General features: G+C 38.6%; 1 protein-coding gene across 2 annotated transcripts; it reads right to left on the bottom strand.

Moving 5' to 3' along the window:
• Nucleotides 1-1,461: 1,461 nt before the first annotated feature.
• adgrg1 (adhesion G protein-coupled receptor G1) lies at nt 1,462-20,687 on the bottom strand. Of its 2 annotated transcripts, none has more exons than XM_084927655.1 (15): nt 20,285-20,687; nt 10,847-10,916; nt 9,280-9,545; nt 8,770-8,956; nt 8,497-8,539; nt 8,215-8,293; nt 7,209-7,331; nt 6,900-7,016; nt 6,401-6,443; nt 6,184-6,290; nt 5,898-6,013; nt 5,544-5,806; nt 5,366-5,465; nt 4,863-5,140; nt 1,462-2,979 (listed from the first exon to the last, which is right to left on the bottom strand). In XM_084927655.1, the coding sequence occupies exons 2-15, from the start codon at nt 10,890-10,892 to the stop codon at nt 2,852-2,854; spliced, it is 1,896 nt and encodes a 631-aa protein (XP_084783781.1). In that variant the 5' UTR covers nt 10,893-10,916; nt 20,285-20,687; the 3' UTR covers nt 1,462-2,851. The 2 variants fall into 2 exon arrangements, with proteins under 2 accessions (XP_084783781.1, XP_084783771.1); XM_084927645.1 differs by having other exon boundaries at nt 10,847-10,921.
• Nucleotides 20,688-23,892: the final 3,205 nt, after the last annotated feature.

Here is a 23,892-nt window from a genome sequence, read left to right on the forward strand (position 1 = left end):
TCAGTGCACCATGCTTCGAGGACAGGTTCACACTAAATATATGTGACAGACATGAAAGAGCAAGGAGACACTGTGTGATGCCTGCAACACGTCTGCTGCCAGCTTGGTTTTTCCCCAATGCATCCATCCTGGAAATTTTCTTTACCCATGATCGACATATCATTGTTCTGATACCAAAGAGGGACTAATTGTGTTTACACTGAAGCAAAACAGATGACAAAAAGTCATCACAGGATGCTACAAATAATAGTATCATCAAGTTGTTGCTGTCATGTTCCTAATCACTTCTCTCAGTTATATTGACCCCTTGGCACTTAATGTGAGTGTGTAAAAAGCACATGTGTAATTAGAGCATTCCTGTTAGAAGCATGGGGCAGAGGGGTACTTGAACAGAATGTGCCAATATTCTGTTAGTGAGATGTCAGGTGATGAAACAAATGTATCCATGTCAACACACCCGCAAAAATCCAGGACACATTCATAGCTGTAGACCTTTTGTGTAATGCATAAAAAACAAAGTAGTGTATTACAAAATAACTTTAAGTGATGGGTCTTGTTTCCTAAACAGCAAAAACCATGAAAGGCTCACCACAGAGCAAGTAACTGCTGGCAGCCAAAAACAACCAGTCATAAGTTATTTAGTAATGCAACAGTAACCTTTTGAGCTCTGATGCCTCACATCAAGAGGGTCCTGGGGAGTTTGCATATTTTCACCATGTGCTAGTTTCAAATTCTTTGATTAAACTCAAAATGTGATCTTTTAAGCTTCAAGGAATTATACATGCAATTTCAATAATCGTTTTATCCTTTAAACACTAAAATTGACCAATTATGAATTTGAACAATGATTTTAAGACTTGATTTTGGCACATTGTGTATATATAGCAGCTGGATGGCATAGTGGTAACACTACTTCCCTCCTGACCAGGGTGTCTGTATCCAATAGGGGTCGCCAGGCTATATTTAATATAATGTATTATTATTCCTTTCAATAGGGAAAATCAGTGTGAAGTGTTCTGTTTTATTTAGTTTATTATGAATATATTACATGTTAAGGATGATGAAACAATGTTTCCATTGAATCTTTGGAACAAAGACCTGTCCTCTGAAAGACACCATGTCTGAAAAGACAGAATAATTTGACATCCATATGCTAGGAGCAAGGATGTATTTTATTGCTATGGTGCAAAAAAATAGTAATTTATTAATGAAAGTCTTTTGAGGCATTAAGAAAAGCCATGAATTTTTTCTTCGAACTATCAGGCTGGCTTCTTCCACCAAATACGTACGCACTGTATCACAATAGAGATGGAAAACAAGCAGCAAGAAAGCAACAATTAAGACAAAACAAAACCCAGGGGAGGAAGCAGATAAGAGGGAGGGAACAGGAAAACAGCAAGCTGCAAATGTTCTTGTTGTGCAGTGTGGCATGCATTTAGACAAACACACAGCAGTTCGACATTTTTAACCAAAAGATTTTTTTTATTAAAAGTCAATATATATCCAGAAAACCAAAATATACACATTAAATTGAGTGACATATATTTTAATTTTAAAAATTTGAAAAAAGTGCAAACATCACAGTATCTAAAAGCTTACATATGTGAGTTCTGCTGGACATGACTGAAACATAACGCCAATGAAATACATAACAATTTTACATTTCTATTTAATACTAGAACACATCCAACCAAATAAATGCATTTTGGCCCATTTTAAAGACAAAGGTCTGATAATCAGGTTTGAAAAAAAGAAAAACAGTCACTCTGGATTCATTTATAAAATATTCAGTTATTAATTTACAGTGTGGACAAATGCAATATGGAATTTACCATCTGCTCATCAAAACAGTACAAAAGAAAACTCACTGAGGCTCAACAAGTACATGTTTAAATGACCGAAAATCTAAAGTGCTACTTTAAACAACTTAGGAAGCAGCTATAAAAAAGCATACATGATACAAAATATAAAATAAAAAGCTTATCTAAAGTTCAAAACATCGTCAATAGTATTATATAGCTTTCTTTTTTTATATACAATAGAACAGTAACCTGCATCTATTCCTGCTCGCAATTTCCGTGTTGGGAATAATTCATAATTATTTCCAACTTACAATTTCTAATTTCACATACGTTAGTTTGAACTTTGACATCCCCCTCCTGTATAACTAGAGCCAGTCTAGCTTTTCTGCAAACGCAGGCTTTAGGCCTGATTAAGGAGTTCCTGAGTGATACTGTCATTTCTTTGCCACTGGCCTAAATTAGAAGAATCAAGTGATTAAATGCCTTTTTGTAATGCAACTTGAGTGAATTATTGATATATTATATTTAGCTAATTGCCACCAAAATTAATTATAACTCAGAATGTGTGACATATAGAGCTATAAATAAACAGCAAATATATTTTGTAAAATGTTTCTTTTTTTCTCCTGGTGTAATGATTACTAAATAGAACACAAGCTCAAGAATAAATAATTTAGAGTGAATAAAAAAGGTTTGTACACTCAAAATTTGAGAAGTTACAGCAGCTGGATTATGTTTGGGAAGAAATACTGACCCATCTTCACTTTTACAGTTACACAGCAGGTCATATTTGTGTTTGCCCGTACAGCTAACTTGTGCTCGTTACTACCGAGTTACAGAGTTAAGGAACGTAGGATATATGGAGAACCTGCTGTACTTTTTTTTTAGCTGTAGCTCATATTCTCCTGCAGTTACCACCCCTGACAGACACATTTCATCAGAACAATCCTCCAGGAGAAACGTCCTGGTCAACCTCCAGCTCCTCCATCACTGGTGGTATACTGGCATTATTTTTACATTCAAAGTCCGGCTTCTGCATCTTTGTTCATTTAACTCTTCTCCTGGGCCTGGAGCATGTGCTGCCTGGTAGATCCGGTGCTGCTGCTGCCAAGACCAGAGCCACCAGCCTGTTTCTGCATCCAGTCGAGCATGCAGAATCGCAGCATCAGGAAGAAACCTGTGAGCGACAGACGAGAAACCAAGATTCAAAATGTATTGTTTTTACTCAGTTGCCACAGTATCTGATTGTTTAAAAAAATCTTTGACGTGAGTGTGATAGGGACAGAAAATTTGCAGTAAATATGCTAGCAGTAAACAAGCATGATTTGCAGTAAGGATAAGTCAGTGGCAAAACGTTCTCAAACGTTCTACATAACAAATGAGCCTTTAATATCTGTTATTTGCAGTAAATGCCACCATTCCTCAGCAGAATAGCTCACTTCACGTGTTTCTAAAATTATTCAAAAGCCTTAAAATATATTTTTTAAGTCAAAAATATTGCATAATTTTAATATTTTTTTATTTAAAGAATTTTTGAAAATAAATTATTTTACAGTGTACAGAGGTGAACCAATACACTCATGTATTTATCAGCTGCCTGGATGTAGCTGAACAATGACTCTAAAAATGATGAACAAAAATGACAACTTCTGCTGACAAAAATATAATACAGCTCTTCTACAATAAATAATCTGTGGTATCATTTATGTGGTAGTTCTTACAATGATATCATAACAATTCAGTTTAAAAATAATCTTTAATCTTGTTTTACTGTTACGAGGCATAGTTTAGTCATTTCTATGCTGCCTGCCTTTGCTTGGATCAGATGGTCTTTGTGTTTGTACCATTCCAAGCTTGTGTGCTAGCAAAATCTATCTAAAATCTAATATCCTATTCTATACAAACTTACAGCCATTATAAATGCAGATAATGTCATGTCAGCAAACAGCTAGATTGGGCTCTAAATTGTTTAAGAAAATAATACACCTGTAGGTAGAGTCATGAAATAAAATTACAGATGTAGCATTTAGCCACTGCATGTTATATGGCTGGCATAGAACACATTCTGATACCACTATGCAGCAATAATGGGGTTAATAAATCACATATTTGGTGCTGAATCAAAAACAAGCATGCTGCATGTGAGAGGAAACAGCTTTGTCTCTGATAGGCAACAGCAACTGAAGGCCTTGATTAATCATGGCCATTGTCTCATTCCCACACTGATACAATAGGCCACTGGCTCCACATGTACAGTCACAGTGCATGAGCCAACAATGAATATACTCCCATCCAACAACCGACTATAAATAGTTAAAAGCTATAAACGCACGTGGAGATTATTCCAAGTCACTTTTTCTTTGGATCTGTGTATTTATTAGATGACAATGATGTAATTTAATGTTGAGAAGCATCATCATCCTCTTTTGACAGCTTTCTGGAATGTAATCATAAATAAGAACAAATGCTATGTAGTTCATAAACATGAGCTCATCATGTTTGCAAAGCCAATGGCATGTGTCCAAGGAGTCTATCATTTCCATTGTTTCCATCTACTGTGCTACAAAAACATCTACATAACACACTGAGGTAAAGTTGCATTGTGTTATAGGCTATGTGGTGTTGAGGTACACATTCCTTATTTGCATAAAGTTGAGGTGTAGGGTTCTATATGCAAATTAGGGGCATCCAGCATAATATAATGCATCTGGAAACTCCCGAAGGATTTTGAAAGATGAAGATGCATGGCATTTCATGCCTCAGTTTAAATTTTTTTTCTTTTTTTCTTTTGCTGGATATTTACAAGTGAGTGGCCATGTTGGTTTTTGTCTGAAAAGCAAAGAGTCCACGCGAGCTGTCCTATCAGGAGCAGTTCAGTGTTCGCACAGCTGTAGGAGAATGTATGAGAGTGAGAGCATCTCTCAGTCATCATGACTGTCGAACTGCTCATCTATCACGTGATGGTCTGCAAAATATCCTTATGGTACTTGTCCTTAAGTATAACATCTCATTTTAAACCTAAAGTGTAATCTGGAATCACTGTACAGCAAAAACACTGACCTTGAAATGAGTTGAGGATACAGGTGATGAAGAGAATAAAGGTAGAAATGGGCTCAAACTCAAGGAAGGCCAGACCCCAAGTGGTCCCATATAAGCAGCTGAGGCCCCAGATGCTGAGAAACGCCACTCGGTTCTGTTTCCATTCATCCCTGGTGCGGATCTGCCTGTAGACCAGGAACAGCATCACAAGGCCAGATGACACCAGGAGGGCCAGAATCATCATGTTGGTCATACAGAAAGCTAGCCAGCCTTTATTCTCAGTTATATTCATCCAACACCTGGAAAAATCAAACAGTCAGAAGACAAAGAAAAAAAAATCCAGAATAAAAATGCAAATATAAAGGCCAAATGATGTTCAAAATATGCTCAGCATTTTATTAAAGATTCCCATAATCCCCTTGAAATGTTTTGCTGTTGCCTTGAAAGCATGATTTTAAATACAAGCATGTGCTTGTATTTATTCACTTTCCAAATAATTTTAGATCAGATAAGGAAAGGCTTACATCTTATATGGATTCTCAGGGTCTTCGCTTGGTGGCACCTCTATGAGCCCATAAATATCACCTATTGGAGCCAGGATGACAACGGGAACAGCAGGAAGAGCTGGAAAAGAATAATCAAGAGTCTTACATGTGCTTTACCTTTATGTGTCATGAGATACATTTCAGAAATGAAACTCACCAAAACCAACTAGGTTCCATATGTAGGGCTTCAGGCGGGGGGTGAAGACCATGTAGACCAACCAGAAAGTGTGCAACACTTCGATGCCCATCCAGGCGAAGGAGCAGAGGAGGGCGTAGTGAAGTACTGCTCCTACCCAAGTGCACACACTTTCCCCTCCCACGTTAGCCAGGACTCCATTGAAGAAAAAGTTCAGGCTGAGGAAGGCGAGGGACACAGCTAAGCCCACATGGATGGGCAAGGACTGCTCCTTTGATCGCCTCCTTGAAAGACAGTGGAAAGTTAAAATAATAAAATAAATAATATAATAATAAAAAAATATCTATATTGTATATTACATAAATACATCTGTACCTTTTCCTGCAGAGATATATTATAAGAGCAACACAGCTGATCAGAGATACGGCACATCCCAGATATGTAATGACAGTAAGCTCCAGCAGGTGGGGCACTGGTTGACGATTCAGGTCCTGCCATAGGAAACTGTGCAGTGAGCAACATGGCCTTCACAAGACACACTGGTACAATGAAGACTGTTGATTTCTGTGTATCTTTTAAAAATCATTACTAATCTCATTACTATTGGTTTCTGTCTGTTGTTTATTTGTTGTATGAAAAGCAGTGTATCCGCATGTCTCACCACCAGCACAGTGAAGTACGTAAGATGGTTACACTGACACACAGTGTGGTTTTCCCCACTCTGTTCTGTCTTACATCCATCCTTCGACCAGTTCACTTGCAGAGAATCTGCAACAGGGAAATATCAAATCAGTCCGCATTGCTGAAAATTATGATAAACGAAAATACAGATAAATATGTAAAGTAGCACATAATATTCATCTCTAAATGGTTCCAACCTTTTCTGGTGTCCCAAGAAACACATGCCCTTGTTTTTCTTTTCTGAAATAAAGAAGGAGGGGAGAGACATGAGCTGCAATGTCACCACAATGTCAAAGAATATCCACGTCACAGGTGCTTTTATGTGTTGTTGTGTGCATTGCACAGATGCAATAAACAGCCTCATAAATTGCATAAACAACAGTCTGTTTCTGCCAGACATAAGGTTAGAAAAGAAACCTATAAGTGGTTTCTGTGTGTTTGCTGCACCGTGGAGGTAGATATGCAGACGTCACAGAAGTAAAAACCATCTTGTTTTTCTTTTAACAGCATCCGCACCTGAGCCACATTTGACAGCCTGTGTGTGTATTGGCATCTGTACTGCTGCACATTGCAGTCAATTCAACAGTTACTATTTGGTACAGTAAGTGTCAGTTTAAGGAAATAGCTTTAAGTAATATAAAGTGAGTGGGGAGCGTACTGATACAGGCTAAAGGCCACAGAAACACACAAACTTACAGATACGGCTTCATGGTAAAAATCAATCCTAATGGGTTCAGGCAGATTTCTGATGATCTCGTTCTCCACCGTGATTTCCACCACATCATTGATAGGCTTGGCAGTTTTGTGAGCCTCCTGAAACAAACACACACAACTTGACCTCCATGTTACATAATGCAGCATAAATATTTGCACACAAAGCAACAAAAGTATTCCAGATAGTATCGCAAATGTGAACACTGGAAAAAATTGCAGGCTGACAGCTAAATAGGGTCACCTGAAATCCTGTCATATGTGCCTGTATCGACTGAAGGCAAACAGCCTTACCTGTAACAGGGAGATGTTCTTGAAGAAAGTGCAGGTTACTTTGTTAACATTTTTCGCAGCTTGTTTTAAGGCAGCAGGGAGGTGGACAGTGATATTGGACTTGACAGATCTACCAGCAATGGCCTGGAAAAGAGAGCACATATAAGAACTGTGAGTTTTTACAATGTAAGCAAAACCTGTTTCACTCTGCAGCTCTGCTTGTGGCTCTGCTTTGAGATTGTTGGGTTACTAAATGACTCTATTTTAGGGTCGTTTAGAGAAAAAAATGTCAGCTTTCAACACCATCCTGTAATCGTCAGTAGAATGCTGCCATCAGTCACTTTTATGTGACTAACTTCCCACCCTATTTTCTGTACTACATCACTTCTCCCCTCTACTTGAATGAATACTCTAGGTTATTCAAAAATGTGCTTTAAAGTAAGTCTGGATTAAAAATGGAAGCACACAGTCTCAGATGCAAAGAAGGTTTTTTGCTAGTGTCAGCAGTGCTGTGGCAAACTCTAAAAATATGAATCTTCATCCCAGTCGTATGACTGAAAGTGAAATCTCACTTCTGCAGATGTGTGATTCAGGTGAAACCTACAGAAACCTAATAATTGGATTTAAGAGGTGATATTACTCTGCAGAGCGGGACATTTTTGTGTGTTGTTCAAGTGTTGTTTTTTACCTATAAAAACATATCCGTGACAGAATGATCATCTTCTTGAGCTATCCATTAGTTTTTATTCAATTTCAATTATTTTTCAATTTCATTTTGTTTCAGTATAGTTTATTACAAATAAAATTTTGATCATTTTATCGTTTTTATAATGTAGCTATAATTAAATGAGATTGTAAGATGAGGTAGTTCAGAACAGCAACACTGCAATACAACAGCTGACACACTATCACAAAGAGCATCCACTCTCTAAAAATAAATCATCAAAGCCTTCTCAGACTGGTTGGTTTGAAAAAGAAAAGGTTAATCTGAAGACAAGTGTCTTTAACTTTTGTGTGTTTGTCTTACAGGTGATGTGACGCTGTGGCCTTTGAAATCTTCCGTCATCTCCACATCAGATTTGTAAGCGGATGGAGGCTCAGCACACCTGGACACAAACATCAGGCACAGCCATGATTATAAGATTCTCATGTTTCATTTGAATGGAGTAATATTACATCAGACAGCTAATGTCTTCACTCCTCGTTTGTAATCAAAGTTTGTGTACTTCAGGAAGGATCAAGTCTACAACATCCTGCCATGATATCCCTGCAATAAACTGGTGCATTTGAGGAAAAGAGAGGAAATTACTTGTTGGGGCTGGATTCCCGTTTCGCCTGTTCACATAATTCTGCTGCAAAAACAGAAAAGAAGAGAAAGTTCTGATTCTTACATGCTGCAGTTGATAACAGAAATCTGAAATGCTGGTTCAGCAAAGCTAAATATTAACAACAGTACAGACAAACTGAGTTATTGGAACAAATAAAATAGTACAGAACATCAATTTTATTTTTTGCTAAATATATTTCATTCACAGATTTTCTATCAAGAATATGCTGACACAATATGTGTAATCTTCCTTACTGTAGTTGGTGGAATGCGCTTGAAAGTTGTACGCCATCCGTGTTTTGTCGGTGATGAAATCATTCTTGATCTTGACATTGAGGATGCCGTAGTCTGCTTCTTGTGTGTTTGGGCCATCACTCAGGTCAGTACAGCAGGAATCCTGCAGGCTTGCAGGTGAGCACAGAATAAGCTTCTTCTCTCCTACCTGAACATCACAACAGGAAAAACAAAAACAAAAAACAGAAATTATCATAATAATCTTGAATTTAGCTAGTGTAGTGTATGCAGTGTACAGAATATCATATCAATTTCACATTTTGTTATATGGCTTTTAGAATGTGGTGGTGGTATATTATTATACACATGTTCTTTTTCCACATCTTTCATTTAACTACCTCATGCTCATTTTTTAGTTGAGTTCTCCTGAACTTTAATGTTATTGAGTAAAATAATGGGTGTCAAATGATGAAACAAAAATAAAATAGCATTTAGAACCCACACTTAAATTTAAAAATTGTTATCACTTACTGTCAGCATTAACAGGTCCAGCAGTGGCTCCCAGTCCAGACAGAACTTGATGTCCCCTCCTGATTCAAGTCCAAGGTGCTTGAAGGTAATCACTTCAGCTCTCCTACACTGGGCTGTGATCTGCCCGTTGATGGACAGAAAGCTCTCATTGGCTGAAATGGAGATTCCTTTACAGCCAGTAGAGATGTTGAGGTTCAGGCTCAGGGGGTTGTTGCCATGGTGCCATGTGCCGCAAAAGTTCCAGTCCAGGTCATTGTTACTGGAAACTGTTAAAATACAGCACACAGTATTAAAACATAATTAACACATTTAGCTAATTGGTTCTCCCACTTGTTTTGACAATGAAAAATTTCGTCTACTTCACAATGGTATTAGTGACCAGTCCAGATGCTAAAACAACCCTCTTGCTGCACTCTACTGTATGTGCTTTCATCCTGGTGGTAGTTTAAGGGCAGGGATTATTCAAGAGAGAGAAGTTAAACATTTCCCTCTTGCAGGGACTTTGCAATGTGGACTACAAGTGCTCAAATAATATTTTTCACTTCTCTTCACTGAGGTGATTTAAATATTTGTGGTTTGAAGCTACTGGGAAACTTAGTGAAATGGTAAATGGCCTGTATTTGTATAGCGCTTTTCTAGTCCCTAAGGACCCCAAAGCGCTTTACACAACCTGTCATCCACTCATTCACACACTGGTGATGGCAAGCTACATTGTAGCCACAGCCACCCTGGGGCGCACTGACAGAGGCGAGGCTGCCGAACACTGGCGCCACAAGGCCCTCTGACCACCACCAGTAGGCAACGGGTGAAGTGTCTTGCCCAAGGACACAACAACCGAGACTGTCCAAGCCGGGGCTCGAACCGGCAACCTTCCGATTACAAGGCGAACTCCTAACTCTTGAGCCACGATCGCAGTTCTATAGTACTGAGTGTTTCCTAGCATGTTGCCGCTATATTATTTTCCTCCTCCTGGGCTTTGCTTTGGTTACATGACTGAAAGCAATGAATACTACACCTCTGCATTCAGTAACACAATCCTGCCATCGACCTGCATTGTTTGCTAAAATGTCACTACTTTGGCTAGACTTTAGGTTCAGGGCAGAAAACTGACATGTAAATGAAAGTGTGTCTGCCAGCACTTGGGTAATAGGTCACAGTTGCAATTTACAAATTTTAAACTTATGATCAGTTCATGAGCTCGGCGTTGCATTGATTCCTATTGGAGCCCATGTGTCCTGCCTTGCTTTATGATACTGACCGAAGAGTTCTTATGGTAGTGGAAACTTTAACTCTCCTGTGTCAGCAAAGTATTTCCTTAGTATCTGAGGCACTCTAGTTGTCTAATGCTCACAAACAGAGGTCACATAGAGAAAAATACTATAAAGGAAATGCTATGAAAAACTGATAATCTAATATATTTTTGAGAATTCTGTCATGTTCATTTAATGTCTCTTCTAGAATATCTATAAAAAGGGCAACATAACATATAATGTAGGAAGTGGCACAACATGAATGCAGTTTGTTTTATGATGAACAAGATAAAGATAAAGTGATGTGGTGATCTTACCAGTGGTGAGGATGATTAAGAAGAGCGCAAACTTCAGATTATCCATCAGCTGCAGCTCGGTTGCTAACACCTGTTCTGCAGAAATACAAAAAGTGAAACGGTTTTAAAAGGGGAACAAATTTATAACTGCGTAAATGCTTATGCAAGGAGAACAGCAATTTAGCACCATTAAAATCAGTGGCTAAAAATGTGTGTGTGTGTGTGTGTGTGTGTGCATGGTTAAATGAAAGAGCACAGTGTTCATTTGCAGCCAATTTTAACCACATATAGAAAATGTTAGAACAAATAAAACAAGCATATCAATTACATTCCCAGTTTAATGTAATGACATTTTTTTTAGTGATACCATTCTCATTTGGACGCCTGGTTTGTTATCTGTCCTTATATATCAGTGAACACAAATGAGTTCAGCCTCAAAATAAACACAGTGACCTTTCTAAGCTCTTATCAATGGAAACAGTCTTCCCCTTGTAACGGGAATGAGAACACATACACATGCATCAGCAATTCAGTCTTTCCATAACCCTACAGTGAGCTGCTTTTCCTCCAAGGTCAAGTGCTGAATAGTCAAGCAAGCTTATACTGACAGTTTCCATGTCCACCACCAGTTAGTGTTTAAAGCAGAAAAATATACAACTGGGAATTTTCTTTGAAAAAAATCCACTTTGCATCATATTAGAGAATCACATGACTGTCAACAGACGGACATGTCTCAAATAACCACAAATCCATTTTTGTCATTTTCAATTTCAACCAAAGACGGAAACTCATCCTAGTCTGGTGTCATTGCTTCAAGCATCACCACATCCAGACAAGCTCATAGCGTGGAAGTTAAAACCTAACAAATACTAGATCTGCGACCACATTGCGTGGGTTTACTGCATGGTATGCGTGACAGTGAGAATGTCTGGAAAATAATCAAAAAAGCAGCCAGGAACCTGTTGAACCACAGACAAAGCAGGCAGACAGACAGAAAAACGAACAAGAGAAAGACAGGGAAATATCACACTGCATATCCTGAGAGGACAGCTTGCTATTTATAACACCCACACTCGATACTTGAGAAAGATATAAGCCTTACACAACCCACCCAGTAATGCACAGAGACATACAAATAAGCAAACAAACACACACAAACAGGAAGTTTATTTGATGGACACACAAAATGCTACCTTACTTTTTTGCATTATGTGGCACTTTCACTGATGCTCTATTGGCTGGGCTTCAGTTTTAGAGTTTGATAAGTCGGTGATGTTAACATGCTCAGTTCTTTGTTGTTTTTTTGCCTCTATATCTTCTTCTTTCCTCCCTTTTCCCTCTCTTGACACCCAAATTGGTCAAGGCAATTGGCTGCCCCTCCCAAGGCCTGGTTCTGCTTGAGGTCTCCTCGTGTCAAAAGAGAGTTCTTCACCCCCACCATTGCCATATACTTACTCATAGAGGATGTCTGTTGTTAGGATTCTCTCTATAAAAACAGTAGGGTTTTTAGCTTACAGTACAAATTGCCTTGAGATAATAATCTGTCATGTAAATAAAGTCATATTGAATTAACTGCATTTTCTTATATATACCGACATGAGAATGCTCTAAATTTTAGAGAGTTAGTCTGTTCTATCGTTATCTGTGTCACATGTCTTCACTATGGTCATCCCAGTCAACACACAAGCCTCACCACTTGTTACTCAAGCATTTAGTTTGAGAGCGACAACTGAACATTAGCTTTCCTGTGAAGATGCCACGTCACACCAGCCAGTTCTCTCAGCTGCGACACTTCTTGTGATGCAGAACTGTGGTTTGACATAAGATATCTTCTTGAAATGAAGCCAAGAAGACAATATCAAAATATCCCACAGTTTACTTTTCAGTTCAGTTATCTAACACAAAGACGTGTGAAAATGAAACCTTTGTATTTTCCGTGTCAAAGTGTGGTTTTGGCATTTCGTTCTCTGATAATTTAAAAGTGACAAAAGCAAAAGTTGCTAAGGTGTAACTTCAAGTGGTGCATGCTTAAGGAACTAATGTGTAATATAGTGACCTGCCAGGAAGGAGTGCAGTAGTATTTCTCTGCCTCAGTTAAACAGATATTGTAGTTTAAAATATGTTACTGTTTTTTCATTTATCAAGGATCACAAATAAATAAACATGTGGGGATGAATAATAATAAAAACTAATAACAATAATAATCTATAGAAAACTTTTACTAGAATAGCATGATACAATATGATATAATAACATGATTCATTGTGGAGCTCTGTATCATAATTTCAGCCTCTATGTCAGGAAAAAAGTGATTTATGAGATATTGAACACGACGTGATTGTTGGTGTCAATTTACTGTAAGTTTTCCACCCAACTATCTCTACGGTTAACCGTGAATGGTCAGAAAAAGAGAAAATATCCACTGAGCGGCAGTTCTCTGTGTAAAAATGTCTTGTTGTTCAGAGGAGGAGCTTGCTTTGAACTGATAAGAAGGCAACAATTACTCAAATAACAATCCACATATGTTCACCAAAGGTAGACGATAAACTGTTGCAATAGTTTGATGGGTCAGAATTTGGTGTTAATAAAAGCATTCTGTCCTGTATCAACAGGTCAGCAGGTCAGAGTGGTAGTGGTAGAGTCTTTGTACATATTTGGGCCTCTAACTTCCAAAATGCCACCTCCTCCCTGAGTATTGTTGCTATGGTTGTCCATCCCTTTACAATCACAGAACAGCCATCATCTAATGACTGATTTCAGGATGATGATGCACCGTTTCACAAATTCAAATGGCCTCTTCATTCACTAGATCTTAATCCAACAGAGCACATGCAAAATGGGAGATTCACATCACGCATTTGCAACTGATAAGTCTGCAACAACTGTGTCAATATGCTCCAACACATCTGAGGAATGTTTTTTGTTGAATATGTTACAACAGTTCTGAAGGCAAAAAGGATCCAACCTTGTACCACCAAGGTGTGCTTAATGAAGTGGCTTAAGAAGAAGTAAGCTTAAGCATGGGATAATTGCTGTTATCAGTGTGTCTCATGAGAGAGACATCTGTTAAGGAAAAACATCAATTCCATCGGTCTGTTTCATGTATGTTATTACAACGGAAACGAAAGCTCAAGAGACCAAAGCTTGGATGAATCTTCAAAAGCAGTAAGTGATCAGCTTGTTTGGTGGCCCTTGTACCATGGTACCATGCTAGGACAGAAATGAGCTGTTGTGGTACCTTAACCTAAACACACACCTCTGTCTCTCCTGGTGGACTCGGAGGAACAGGAGTCCCTCCCTCTGTAGATACAAAAGGATCATTCTAAGGTTATAAAAACACAACAATAGTGTCATCAAAGTCCTACATATGACCTTTACACCTACACACCAATTTGGACTTTTTCGAGCTAAAATTCCCAAAATGATCCTTCCACGAAACCCTAATTTAGTTTGGCTCAAAATGTCAGCTGATCTCCTTCTACATATATACATATAAGCTGAAATAATGAAGTTGTGACTAAACATGGGTGTGGTTACTTTGTCAGCTGTTCCGTTTCTCATGAAAGTACATTTTACAAACTACCCATATCATCAAAGAGAGTTCCTATGTATATAAATAAATAAATAAATAAATAGGTAAGAAGGCCAATCTTGAGGCTTTAAAATGTTTGTCTTAATTTGTTATGTCTTTTTGTTTGGATCTTCATAATAGAGTCCATGGTCCCAATACGTACTTAACACAATCCCCAAACTTTAAATTTAGAGTTGGGGTGAAATATCAGGTGCATCGCAGTGGTGATGAATTCACACACAGCATTAGTGTATGATTTGTAGCAGCATCACCCACAAACTGCTCACTACAGTTTTCTCATTATGGATAGCATATCTACGAAGAGATCAGAGGTTAAAAATAAATGGCCACTGTCACCATACCCAGAGCCACACAAGTGAAAACACACTGTAAGCTTAGTTGAGGTGACAATGATGCCTATTATCAAATCTTTTATGTGCAATTATATAATTGCGTTCGAGTCTTTGCAAAGTTTGCAGTGACACAAATAATTTAAACAAATATATTCACTCTCTCTTACACAATATTTCAGCTTGTCGTGTAAACTAACTCTAATTCTGCACTCACTCTCTATTGTTCATGTACACTGGCCAGGGATCAATTCAGCGCAAGAATTTCCCCTTTTCTTTCACTTCCTATGCTTGTGTGTAAATGTGGGTGTGAAAGAGACGCAATGACCAAAGCCTGGCATACGTGGAAGTGTGTTAGTGAGACGCAGTGCTCGCATACCGTAGCAGTCTTAGAATTTCTCACCTTTCAGCACAAAGACTCCACACATCCAGAAACTAAATTCACTCCATTTGTCACTCCTACACATTTATAAGATGATATGATAAGAGCCTTTGCCTCAGCATTTATGTGAACACATACATCCATTCAAACTACCCACAACTGTGTTAACGAGACAACACTTGTGATTCCCCCGTCTGCTTGATTCTGTTTTCCAGTAATGACATATGTGGGTCTGACTCACTTGCCTATATGAATCATCTTTACAAGTTCTCACACTATGGCACAAAAGTCAAAACAATGTGTGACACAGACGGCAGAAAATGATACCAGACGGAGTACGCAATCTGTGTTCCAAGGTACATGGATATGTAACACTTTTATATTTGCTAGTGAATTATCCAAACCTAATATATTTTGCCACAAAAGTTTGAAACGTTTCTGCTCATCAAGGCCGACTGTCTTTGCCGTTCTTCATTCTCATTCATCAAACATAAACTACACTGAGAAGTGGACATGAGAAGTCTGCAACAAATGCGTTATGCTTTTGTGTCAATATGGACAAAAATCTCTGAAGATTGTTTCTCTAATGTTTTTGAATCTTTAACACGTAAATTTTAGGCAATCTGAAGGCCCGAGGGGGCCAAACCTTGAACTACCAAGGTGTTAGTAATGAAGTGGCTGTGAAGCTTGAGGATAGGTAATTGTAATAATAATAAAGAGACAAATGTGTTTCAAAAATCCAGTAGTTTAAATTTGTTTTATGTATGCCTTTACAATAGAGACCACAGCTTGGTTATCAAGCAGGGTTATAGTTGTTCTAGTTACAGTTGCGGCGTATGTTTGGTAGCAGTTTACTACCACAAATACACTGTGCTAGGGTACCAATAAACCTGCTGTGGTTGTACTTTGACCTACATAACCAACCTGGTTTACGCTTGTACTACAATATAAGGTAGTCTAAGGCAGAGGTCTCCAACCTTTTTTGCGCCACGGACCGGTTTATGCCCGACAATATTTTCATGGACCGGCCTTTAAGGTGTCGTGGATAAATACAACAAAATAAAACTAGTACCGGTACCGAAAAAAAGAAAATTTATTCATAACACACGTGAAAAGACCCAGGAAAACCGATTAAACGATAAAAACGATAACAAAATAACGCTGAAAACCGATAAAAACCCTGAAAACTGTACATTTCATACCTGAGCCTCAACTCTCGCGGCCCGGTACCAAACGACTCACGGACCAGTACCGGTCCGAGGCCCGGGGGTTGGGGACCGCTGGTCTAAGGTAGTGATCAACATTGTGGCCAGCGCTTACAACTGTATGGGCTGCGTTGACAGCAATGTGTAGTTACCTTTCTAGGCAGGCGTTCATCTTGTTTTGGTTCTGGCATATGTGAAAACGAAGTACTGACTACTGGTACTTTTTGGTGTGGGTGATGTAAAGCAAAAGAAAGAAAACCAAAAAAGTGCCATCTACATCTAAATCAGACACATGCACTTATTTTGGACTTTTTTTTTTCTTACAAGGGCAAGACAAAGTAGATGGATTTGTAAAGAGTACTGTATGATAGTAAAAACTCTGAAAATAATCAGCCATGGATGCCAAAGTAAACACTAGAGCTACCTCCCAATTCAGAGTGAGCTAAGAAGATAACATATCGATCACCTGGTCTTGATGAAGACAATGGGATCCAGATATCTGACACCATCTCAATGCTTTTTCATGTATACAGCCACACCTAGGTTCTACAGAGAAGGGAAGTGCAAAGTTGAGGAAAGGTACAGCAGAAAGGGTTGCATTAACCTGACACATGTGGACATCACAGGCACTGGATTCATACAACACCTCACATCTCAGAAATGGTGATCACTCTCTAGGTTCAAAACTTATTTAATGGTACAGTAGTCTACATGTTTGCATTGAATTAGTAAGTAAATAGAAAGTATTTTAGTTAGTTAGTAAGCTGGACTAGATTGCAATAGAAAACGTTCAGTTTGTCAGGTGCATGCAACTTTAATTACAAGTTTGAATAAACTGTGTTGGTCAGTCTGGCTGGTTAACAATCACACTTTGCTGTAGAAAAAATGATTGAAGACATAATTTGCAACAGAAAAATATGCTAAAACACAATATATCACAATAACTTATTGCAATATTTAGCAAAAGTATCAGAATCACAATAAAATTGTATCATTGAGTTGGGTATTATGATAATATTGCACCTTTGGGTCTTTGGTCATTCACACCTCTAGCAGATGAACTGAAACGTGTTGCATCGCCTCAGACAAAGATCTGTGCAATGTGGGCTAGATGTTAAGTGTGTTGTGTTATTTTGGGACACATAGCCCACGCCACGACTTCTGGCATCTATGCAGCACACACATTTGCTAGATATAGCTATAACTGAGCAACGGAGCCACGAAGTATACCAAAAGTATCTTAATGTAAATGCGTGTGACAGACTTATCTTCTAGTGAATTATAATTTACTTGTCAGTGGGGTTGATTTTCAACCAAACACGAAAAGATCAAGCTCTGACGACAGTAGACGAAACTACTAGGATCAGCATTTCAGCGTTGCCACTGAGGGCATGCTAGGATGCTCACATTAGCATTTCTCTTCAAAAGTAAATGTTTATTTCATATACACATCTCACAAGACTTAGGTATCACATTATACAATTCACTTGTGAAAAGGGGCAACATTTACATTTTTATTCTATTCTTAGTTTAATCTTTCATGAGTTAATGAGAATGTTTTCTACAAATGATAAGCACCTCCTATTAAACCCTTTGACATACGTGACCTGGTTTCAGTAAAAGTACCTTGAAAATACCATTTCCTGTCATTCTCAAAGATTTAAAGTACCTCAGGGTAACATTTTCTGTCACTGCTTTTCATGTCTGTCCTTCTATTCTGCTGACTGTTCATCTGAGTTAAATATGTGAAAAAAAAACAACCCATCCAGTTTCACCATTTCTTTTACCCTCAGTCTTGGAACAAACTGGAGCATTTTAAATTATAGACATATTAACATATTTATTATGAATGTGCCTTTAAAGTAGCATCAGTTTGTTTCTTGTGGCAGTTTTCAATCTAAATTCACCCCACTCATCTACAAGCAGCAGAGTGAAGCAGCAAAGAATGTGCATGGAAGAAGAGTAAGCCAGGGAACAAAAGCTGCTCTTTGTTGTCAGGCTTTAGAGCTGAAGTGACAGCGAGCATGAATAAGGGTCAAAGACCACTGGCTGATTCAGAGGCTGGTTCAGCCAGTGGTTAAAAGAACTGTGCACACCCATACTGACAGCTTACACTTACAAAGCTGTCACTTACTTTTAAATTACAATATTCGCTGATTGCATTGAAACGTGCATATGTGTTTGGATTTACTTATTTTATGGCCCTATATGATTTTTCATTAAGAAAAATGACAGAATTAATTAAGGGACAAAAAAGGGGTCCTTAATAAGAATTTCAAGTCTTTTCTAACACTGGCTTAAATGGTGCTGCTAGGAGGAGACTTCACTGGGCTACACTTTTGCGCAACCGTTTCCTAAAAGATAAGACGTTTTTGTTTTTCTGAAGCACATTACATGAAGGAACGGGCCCATCAGTGCTGCTGCTGTCATGTTGATTTACAGCACTAACGCTGAGCGGCTACTGAATGAGTCTCAAAGTGAGATTCTAAAACACTCAATTGAAAGTATTTGTAATAAGTTGTTTGTTTTTTCTCATCTCACCACATGCAGCAGACACTCAACTAAACCCCAGGAAAGCTGAGTCAAAGCAGGAATGCGGAGATATTTTTCAAGGTTAGGTGGAATATGGGTCCTGGGGAATGTTCCTGAGGGTACATTTGCATTGGACCTTGCATACCTTCCCATAGCACCACAGTGATGCAGGGTGCATGTCTGTGCATGTGATTACATGGCTCCTTTATCTGTATCTCGACATACTCTGCGAGGAAATTGGAGGAGCAGGTGGAATGCTGCACACATTTCCTTCGGGGATATGAATAAATCAATAAAACAACACACACACGAACTCTGGCACAGACAAAAGACTGCATATTATTAAGTCTAAATCACCCCCAGTGTGGCCTTAAGTGATCGCCAAGGGCTTTGGTTCGCCATCAACGGCTTTCTTTTCCTCATTATTAAAAAAAAAAGAAGTCAGCACAAAGGAGAAGCGCTTTCTGCAATGAGTCACACGACAACAGCAGCATTTGCATTTCTCAAGATGAATGGTTAAAAAAAATACCCTTCTCATTTGTTACTTTATCACTTTCAGTTTCCAGTAGTTCTCATATCTGCATGTGCTGCTTTATCTAATTTAATTTGGGCCATTGCCCATCTTCTGTTGTTCAGGAGTCTTTTTTTCTACATGAGTGAAGTCTTTTGATTGTGCATCTCATCACTGACAGGAAACCGCACGCTACATCTGTAAGGAGAGCAAGTTCGAGCTGTTGTCACTACCTTTGATGGCTGCCTTCAGGCAGCAGCATGAACCCAGACATCACCTCTTTGTACAGATACAGGCTGAGAGAGGTGAAGAAAATGGTAACCAATGTCACAACCTTTTTTACTGTAAACAGCGCACTGATGTATTCCTAGCTCAAGCACGCACATAAGCAATGAAAAAAGAAATTAATGTGAAATAAACGAGGCAAAATAACACATTAAAAATGGGTCGACCACTGTTAACCAAGCCATTTATAATAAATACTAACACTGAACCACCATTATTATCTTACAGGGCATGTAACAAATGAGCCTTAGTATCTCTCTCCTTTTTAATGTTTTTGTAAATTAATTATCACTTTATAGCACAAAGATTATTGAGTAAGATTATTTTAGTTTATATTTTATTCACAAAATGTTTTCATAAATTGATTGAGGTGCAAATATATATCAGAGATACTCAAACGCATACATAAATAGATACACACACATCTATCTATCTATCTATAATGTGATATATACATATCTCTCTGTCTCTCTATACACACACACACACACATACACATATATATAGAGAGAGAGCGAGAGATAATGTGATATATACATATGTGTGTGTGTTTAACTTTAGCCTAGGTTTCTAAAGCCAACCAACGTAAGCAGCATTATTCTTCCATGAGCGCGTAGGCTTACCTTGAATATTTCTCCCGTCAGTATTCGAGGTTTCAGGTCTCCTCGTGAGAATCACCACCACGCTTTATGATGTTCAAAGTCTTCACCTAACACTTTCGCCCACTGTTCCACTCGCAGTGAACCCACTAAAAATGGAAAAGTGTAGAACCACACGCCCGGGATTCTCCAATCAAAGAAAGCGAAAATGTTAACCGGGATAAGGAAAAGTTCATCCTGGACCGTTGCTGCTATTTTTTTCCGGTAATTGCGGCAGCAGCAGTTCGAAACACGTGAAACTGTGAAAACGTTTTTTGCTTTTTGTTTTTTAAAGGAAAGTGAGCGATTAAAAAAGTGTCCCAGTAAAACGATAATTGAAGCCGACCACCTCGAAGCCTGTCCACAGATAACGAGGTGTCCGCGCCGGCAGCTGTCGAGTTTACTATAATAAGGGAACTTTTCCTTTAGACTTTCAAAATAAAACCTAAGCAATCTAAGCAAACTAAATAAATAATAATTAAATAATGCAAAAACTCATCTTGTAATCTCAGACAGATTCTATGTGTTTGTTAAAAGTATATGCATCTTTAAAAAAACAAGAACTAAATTTGGCCAGAGAGTAATTTAGTTACCTATATTTTTTAGGAAACTGAACTTGACTAAGTTTCAATTTCACACTTTGGTCATTGGTGCTTTTATTTTGAAGCCACGCAATTTTGTCCGTATCTCTCTCTCCCTCTCTCTCTCTTTAAAATTCCGAGTTTCACTTGACTGCTGTCACAGCAGCAAGGTGTTCAACGGAAAGCCAGACAGAGTGACTATCCCTGGATCTTGGGGGGAGGGGGGGAGCAGAAGAGAGCGAGAGAGAAAGAGAGGGCTGAACTGAAGAGGACAGGCGAGAATCCAATTACTCATTCTACTTCTAAGAACATTCTCAAGGAGACAAATCTCAGCACTGCATAGCTTTATTGAATAACTACCCACTTAATGCGATTGTTATTGGCATATAGACATTTATTACATTATGCTTTGTTATCACATCTTATAAACCTCCTAAAATTTATAATTTTATTCATATCGATTTATTTTGTTCACTGTGGGAAGGTTTGTTCTGAGTTGGGCATTGCTTAAAAGCGCAAATCAGTTATTCTATGCGTGCTTAAATGCCACTTAAGTAGGCTACTTCTTAAGTGCCTGAACACTTGAAAAGGCAGGCCTGTCTCCACCTTATCAATAGATCAACATGCCATAAAAGTGACTTATTTTTTGTGATACTGATATCAGGAAGGCAGTTATGACTGTACAACGTCAATGCCACAAGCAGCTGGCATGCTTTTAGACTTCAAATATCACCACAAACCACAGCTTCACCTTGGAGATGCTTTGAACAGAGATGCAAAGAAATCAATGAGAAAACCCCACAGGTGAAGTGCAAAAGACTAAAATTTTGTTATAATGTGATATTTAGCATGAACAACAAACAACCAAGGCCCTCGGGTTGAAAAATAATGTCCTTAATTACAAAAAACAAAAGTGTAACATTACGAACAGCTGTAACACTGTTCCTTCCTTGTGGTGTCCAAGATAGATTACATTCTATCAACTAGCTTATAAAATAATCTTCAGCTGCATGAGACTAGGAGAAGTATTACTCTACATATTTGAGCTGAGTTTATGACTCAGCAGGCAATTCTTCCTAATCGCGACAAATTTTATGTTGCAAGATATCAAGCAACAAAGGCTTGAGTGTCTCACTACTGGCAACTTTCAAGAAACCCCAAAGCTGCACAAAATATAGACATAACCTTTTTTCAAGGTGCACACATGCACAAAGTGTATGCTTGTATATGTTCAAAATCTTTTTTCGTGCACTGTCTTGTGTGGAAGTATTATATACAGTGGCTTGAAAAAGTATTCGGCCCCCTTGAACTTTCCCACATTTTGTCACATAACAGCCACAAACATGAATCAATTTTATTGGAATTCCACGTGAAAGACCAACACAAAGTGGTGCACACGTGAGAAGTGGAACGAAAATCATACATGATTCCAAACATTTTTTACAAATAAATAACTGCAAAGTGGGGTGTGCGTAATTATTCAGCCCCCTTTGGTCTGAGTGCAGTCAGTTGCCCATAGACATTGCCTGATGAGTGCTAATGACTACATACAGTGCACCTGTGTGTAATCTAATGTCAGTACAAATACAGCTGCTCTGTGACAGCCTCAGAGGTTGTCTAAGAGAATATTGGGAGCAACAACACCATGAAGTCCAAAGAACACACCAGACAGGTCAGGGATAAAGTTATTGAGAAATCTAAAGCAGGCTTAGGCTACAAAAAGATTCCCCAAGCCTTGAACATCCCACGGAGCACTGTTCAAGCGATCATTCAGAAATGGAAGGAGTATGGCACAACTGTAAATCTACCAAGACAAGGACGTCCACCTAAACTCACAGGCCGAACAAGGAGAATGCTGATCGGAAATGCAGCCAAGAGGCCCATGGTGACTCTGGACGAGCTGCAGAGATCTACAGCTCAGGTGGGGGAATCTGTCCATAGGACAACTATTAGTCGTACACTGCACAAAGTTGGCCTTTATGGAAGAGTGGCAAGAAGAAAGCCATTGTTAACAGAAAATCATAAGAAGTCCCATTTGCAGTTTGCCACAAGCCATGTGGGGGACACAGCAAACATGTGGAAGAAGCTGCTCTGGTCAGATGAGACCAAAATGGAACTTTTTGGCCAAAATGCAAAACGCTATGTGTGGCGGAAAACTAACACTGCACATCACTCTGAACTCTTCATCAGGGACAGGGAAGCTGGTCAGAGTTGATGGGAAGATGGATGGAGCCAAATACAGGGCAATCTTGGAAGAAAACCTCTTGGAGTCTGCAAAAGACTTGAGACTGGGGCGGAGGTTCACCTTCCAGCAGGACAACGACCCTAAACATAAAGCCAGGGCAACAATGGAATGGTTTAAAACAAAACATATCCATGTGTTAGAATGGCCCAGTCAAAGTCCAGAGCTAAATCCAATCGAGAATCTGTGACAAGATCTGAAAACTGCTGTTCACAAACGCTGTCCATCTAATCTGACTGAGCTGGAGCTGTTTTGCAAAGAAGAATGGGCAAAGATTTCAGTCTCTAGATGTGCAACACTGGTAGAGACATACCCTAAAAGACTGGCAGCTGTAATTGCAGCAAAAGGTGGTTCTACAAAGTATTGACTCAGGGGGCTGAATAATTACGCACACCCCACTTTTCAGTTATTTATTTGTAAAAAATGTTTGGAATCATGTATGATTTTCGTTCCACTTCTCACATGTACACCACTTTGTGTTGGTCTTTCACGTGGAATTCCAATAAAATTGATTCATGTTTGTGGTTGTAATGTCACAAAATGTGGAAAAGTTCAAGGGGGGCGAATACTTTTGCAAGCCACTGTAATATCCAAAACAAAAAAAGAAGTTGTGGTTAAAGCAGCATTTCTTTCTCAATGCTGTTTCCTTGTTAATAAAATTAGGTTTGAATGAACTTGACTCTGATTTGCATTGCACAAAACGGAAAAATCCAGGAAATTTCTTGAGCCGCAGGTTAATGTTTAAACCCACAGCACTGATATTTGATACC

The sequence above is a fragment of the Perissodus microlepis genome, chromosome 1 (assembly GCF_051167445.1).
Source record: "Perissodus microlepis isolate ML-2025 ecotype Zambia chromosome 1, ASM5116744v1, whole genome shotgun sequence".
Taxonomy (NCBI): domain Eukaryota; kingdom Metazoa; phylum Chordata; class Actinopteri; order Cichliformes; family Cichlidae; genus Perissodus; species Perissodus microlepis.

Coding starts and splice junctions, on each gene's coding strand:
- adgrg1 (XM_084927655.1), bottom strand. CDS start 10,892: ATGGATAATCTGAAGTTTGCGCTCTTCTTAATCATCCTCACCACTG. Junction 8,540..8,769: donor AGCGCATTCCACCAACTACA/GTAAGGAAGATT, acceptor CTGTTTTTGCAG/CAGAATTATGTGAACAGGCG. Junction 5,141..5,365: donor CCTGAGAATCCATATAAGAT/GTAAGCCTTTCC, acceptor TGATTTTTCCAG/GTGTTGGATGAATATAACTG.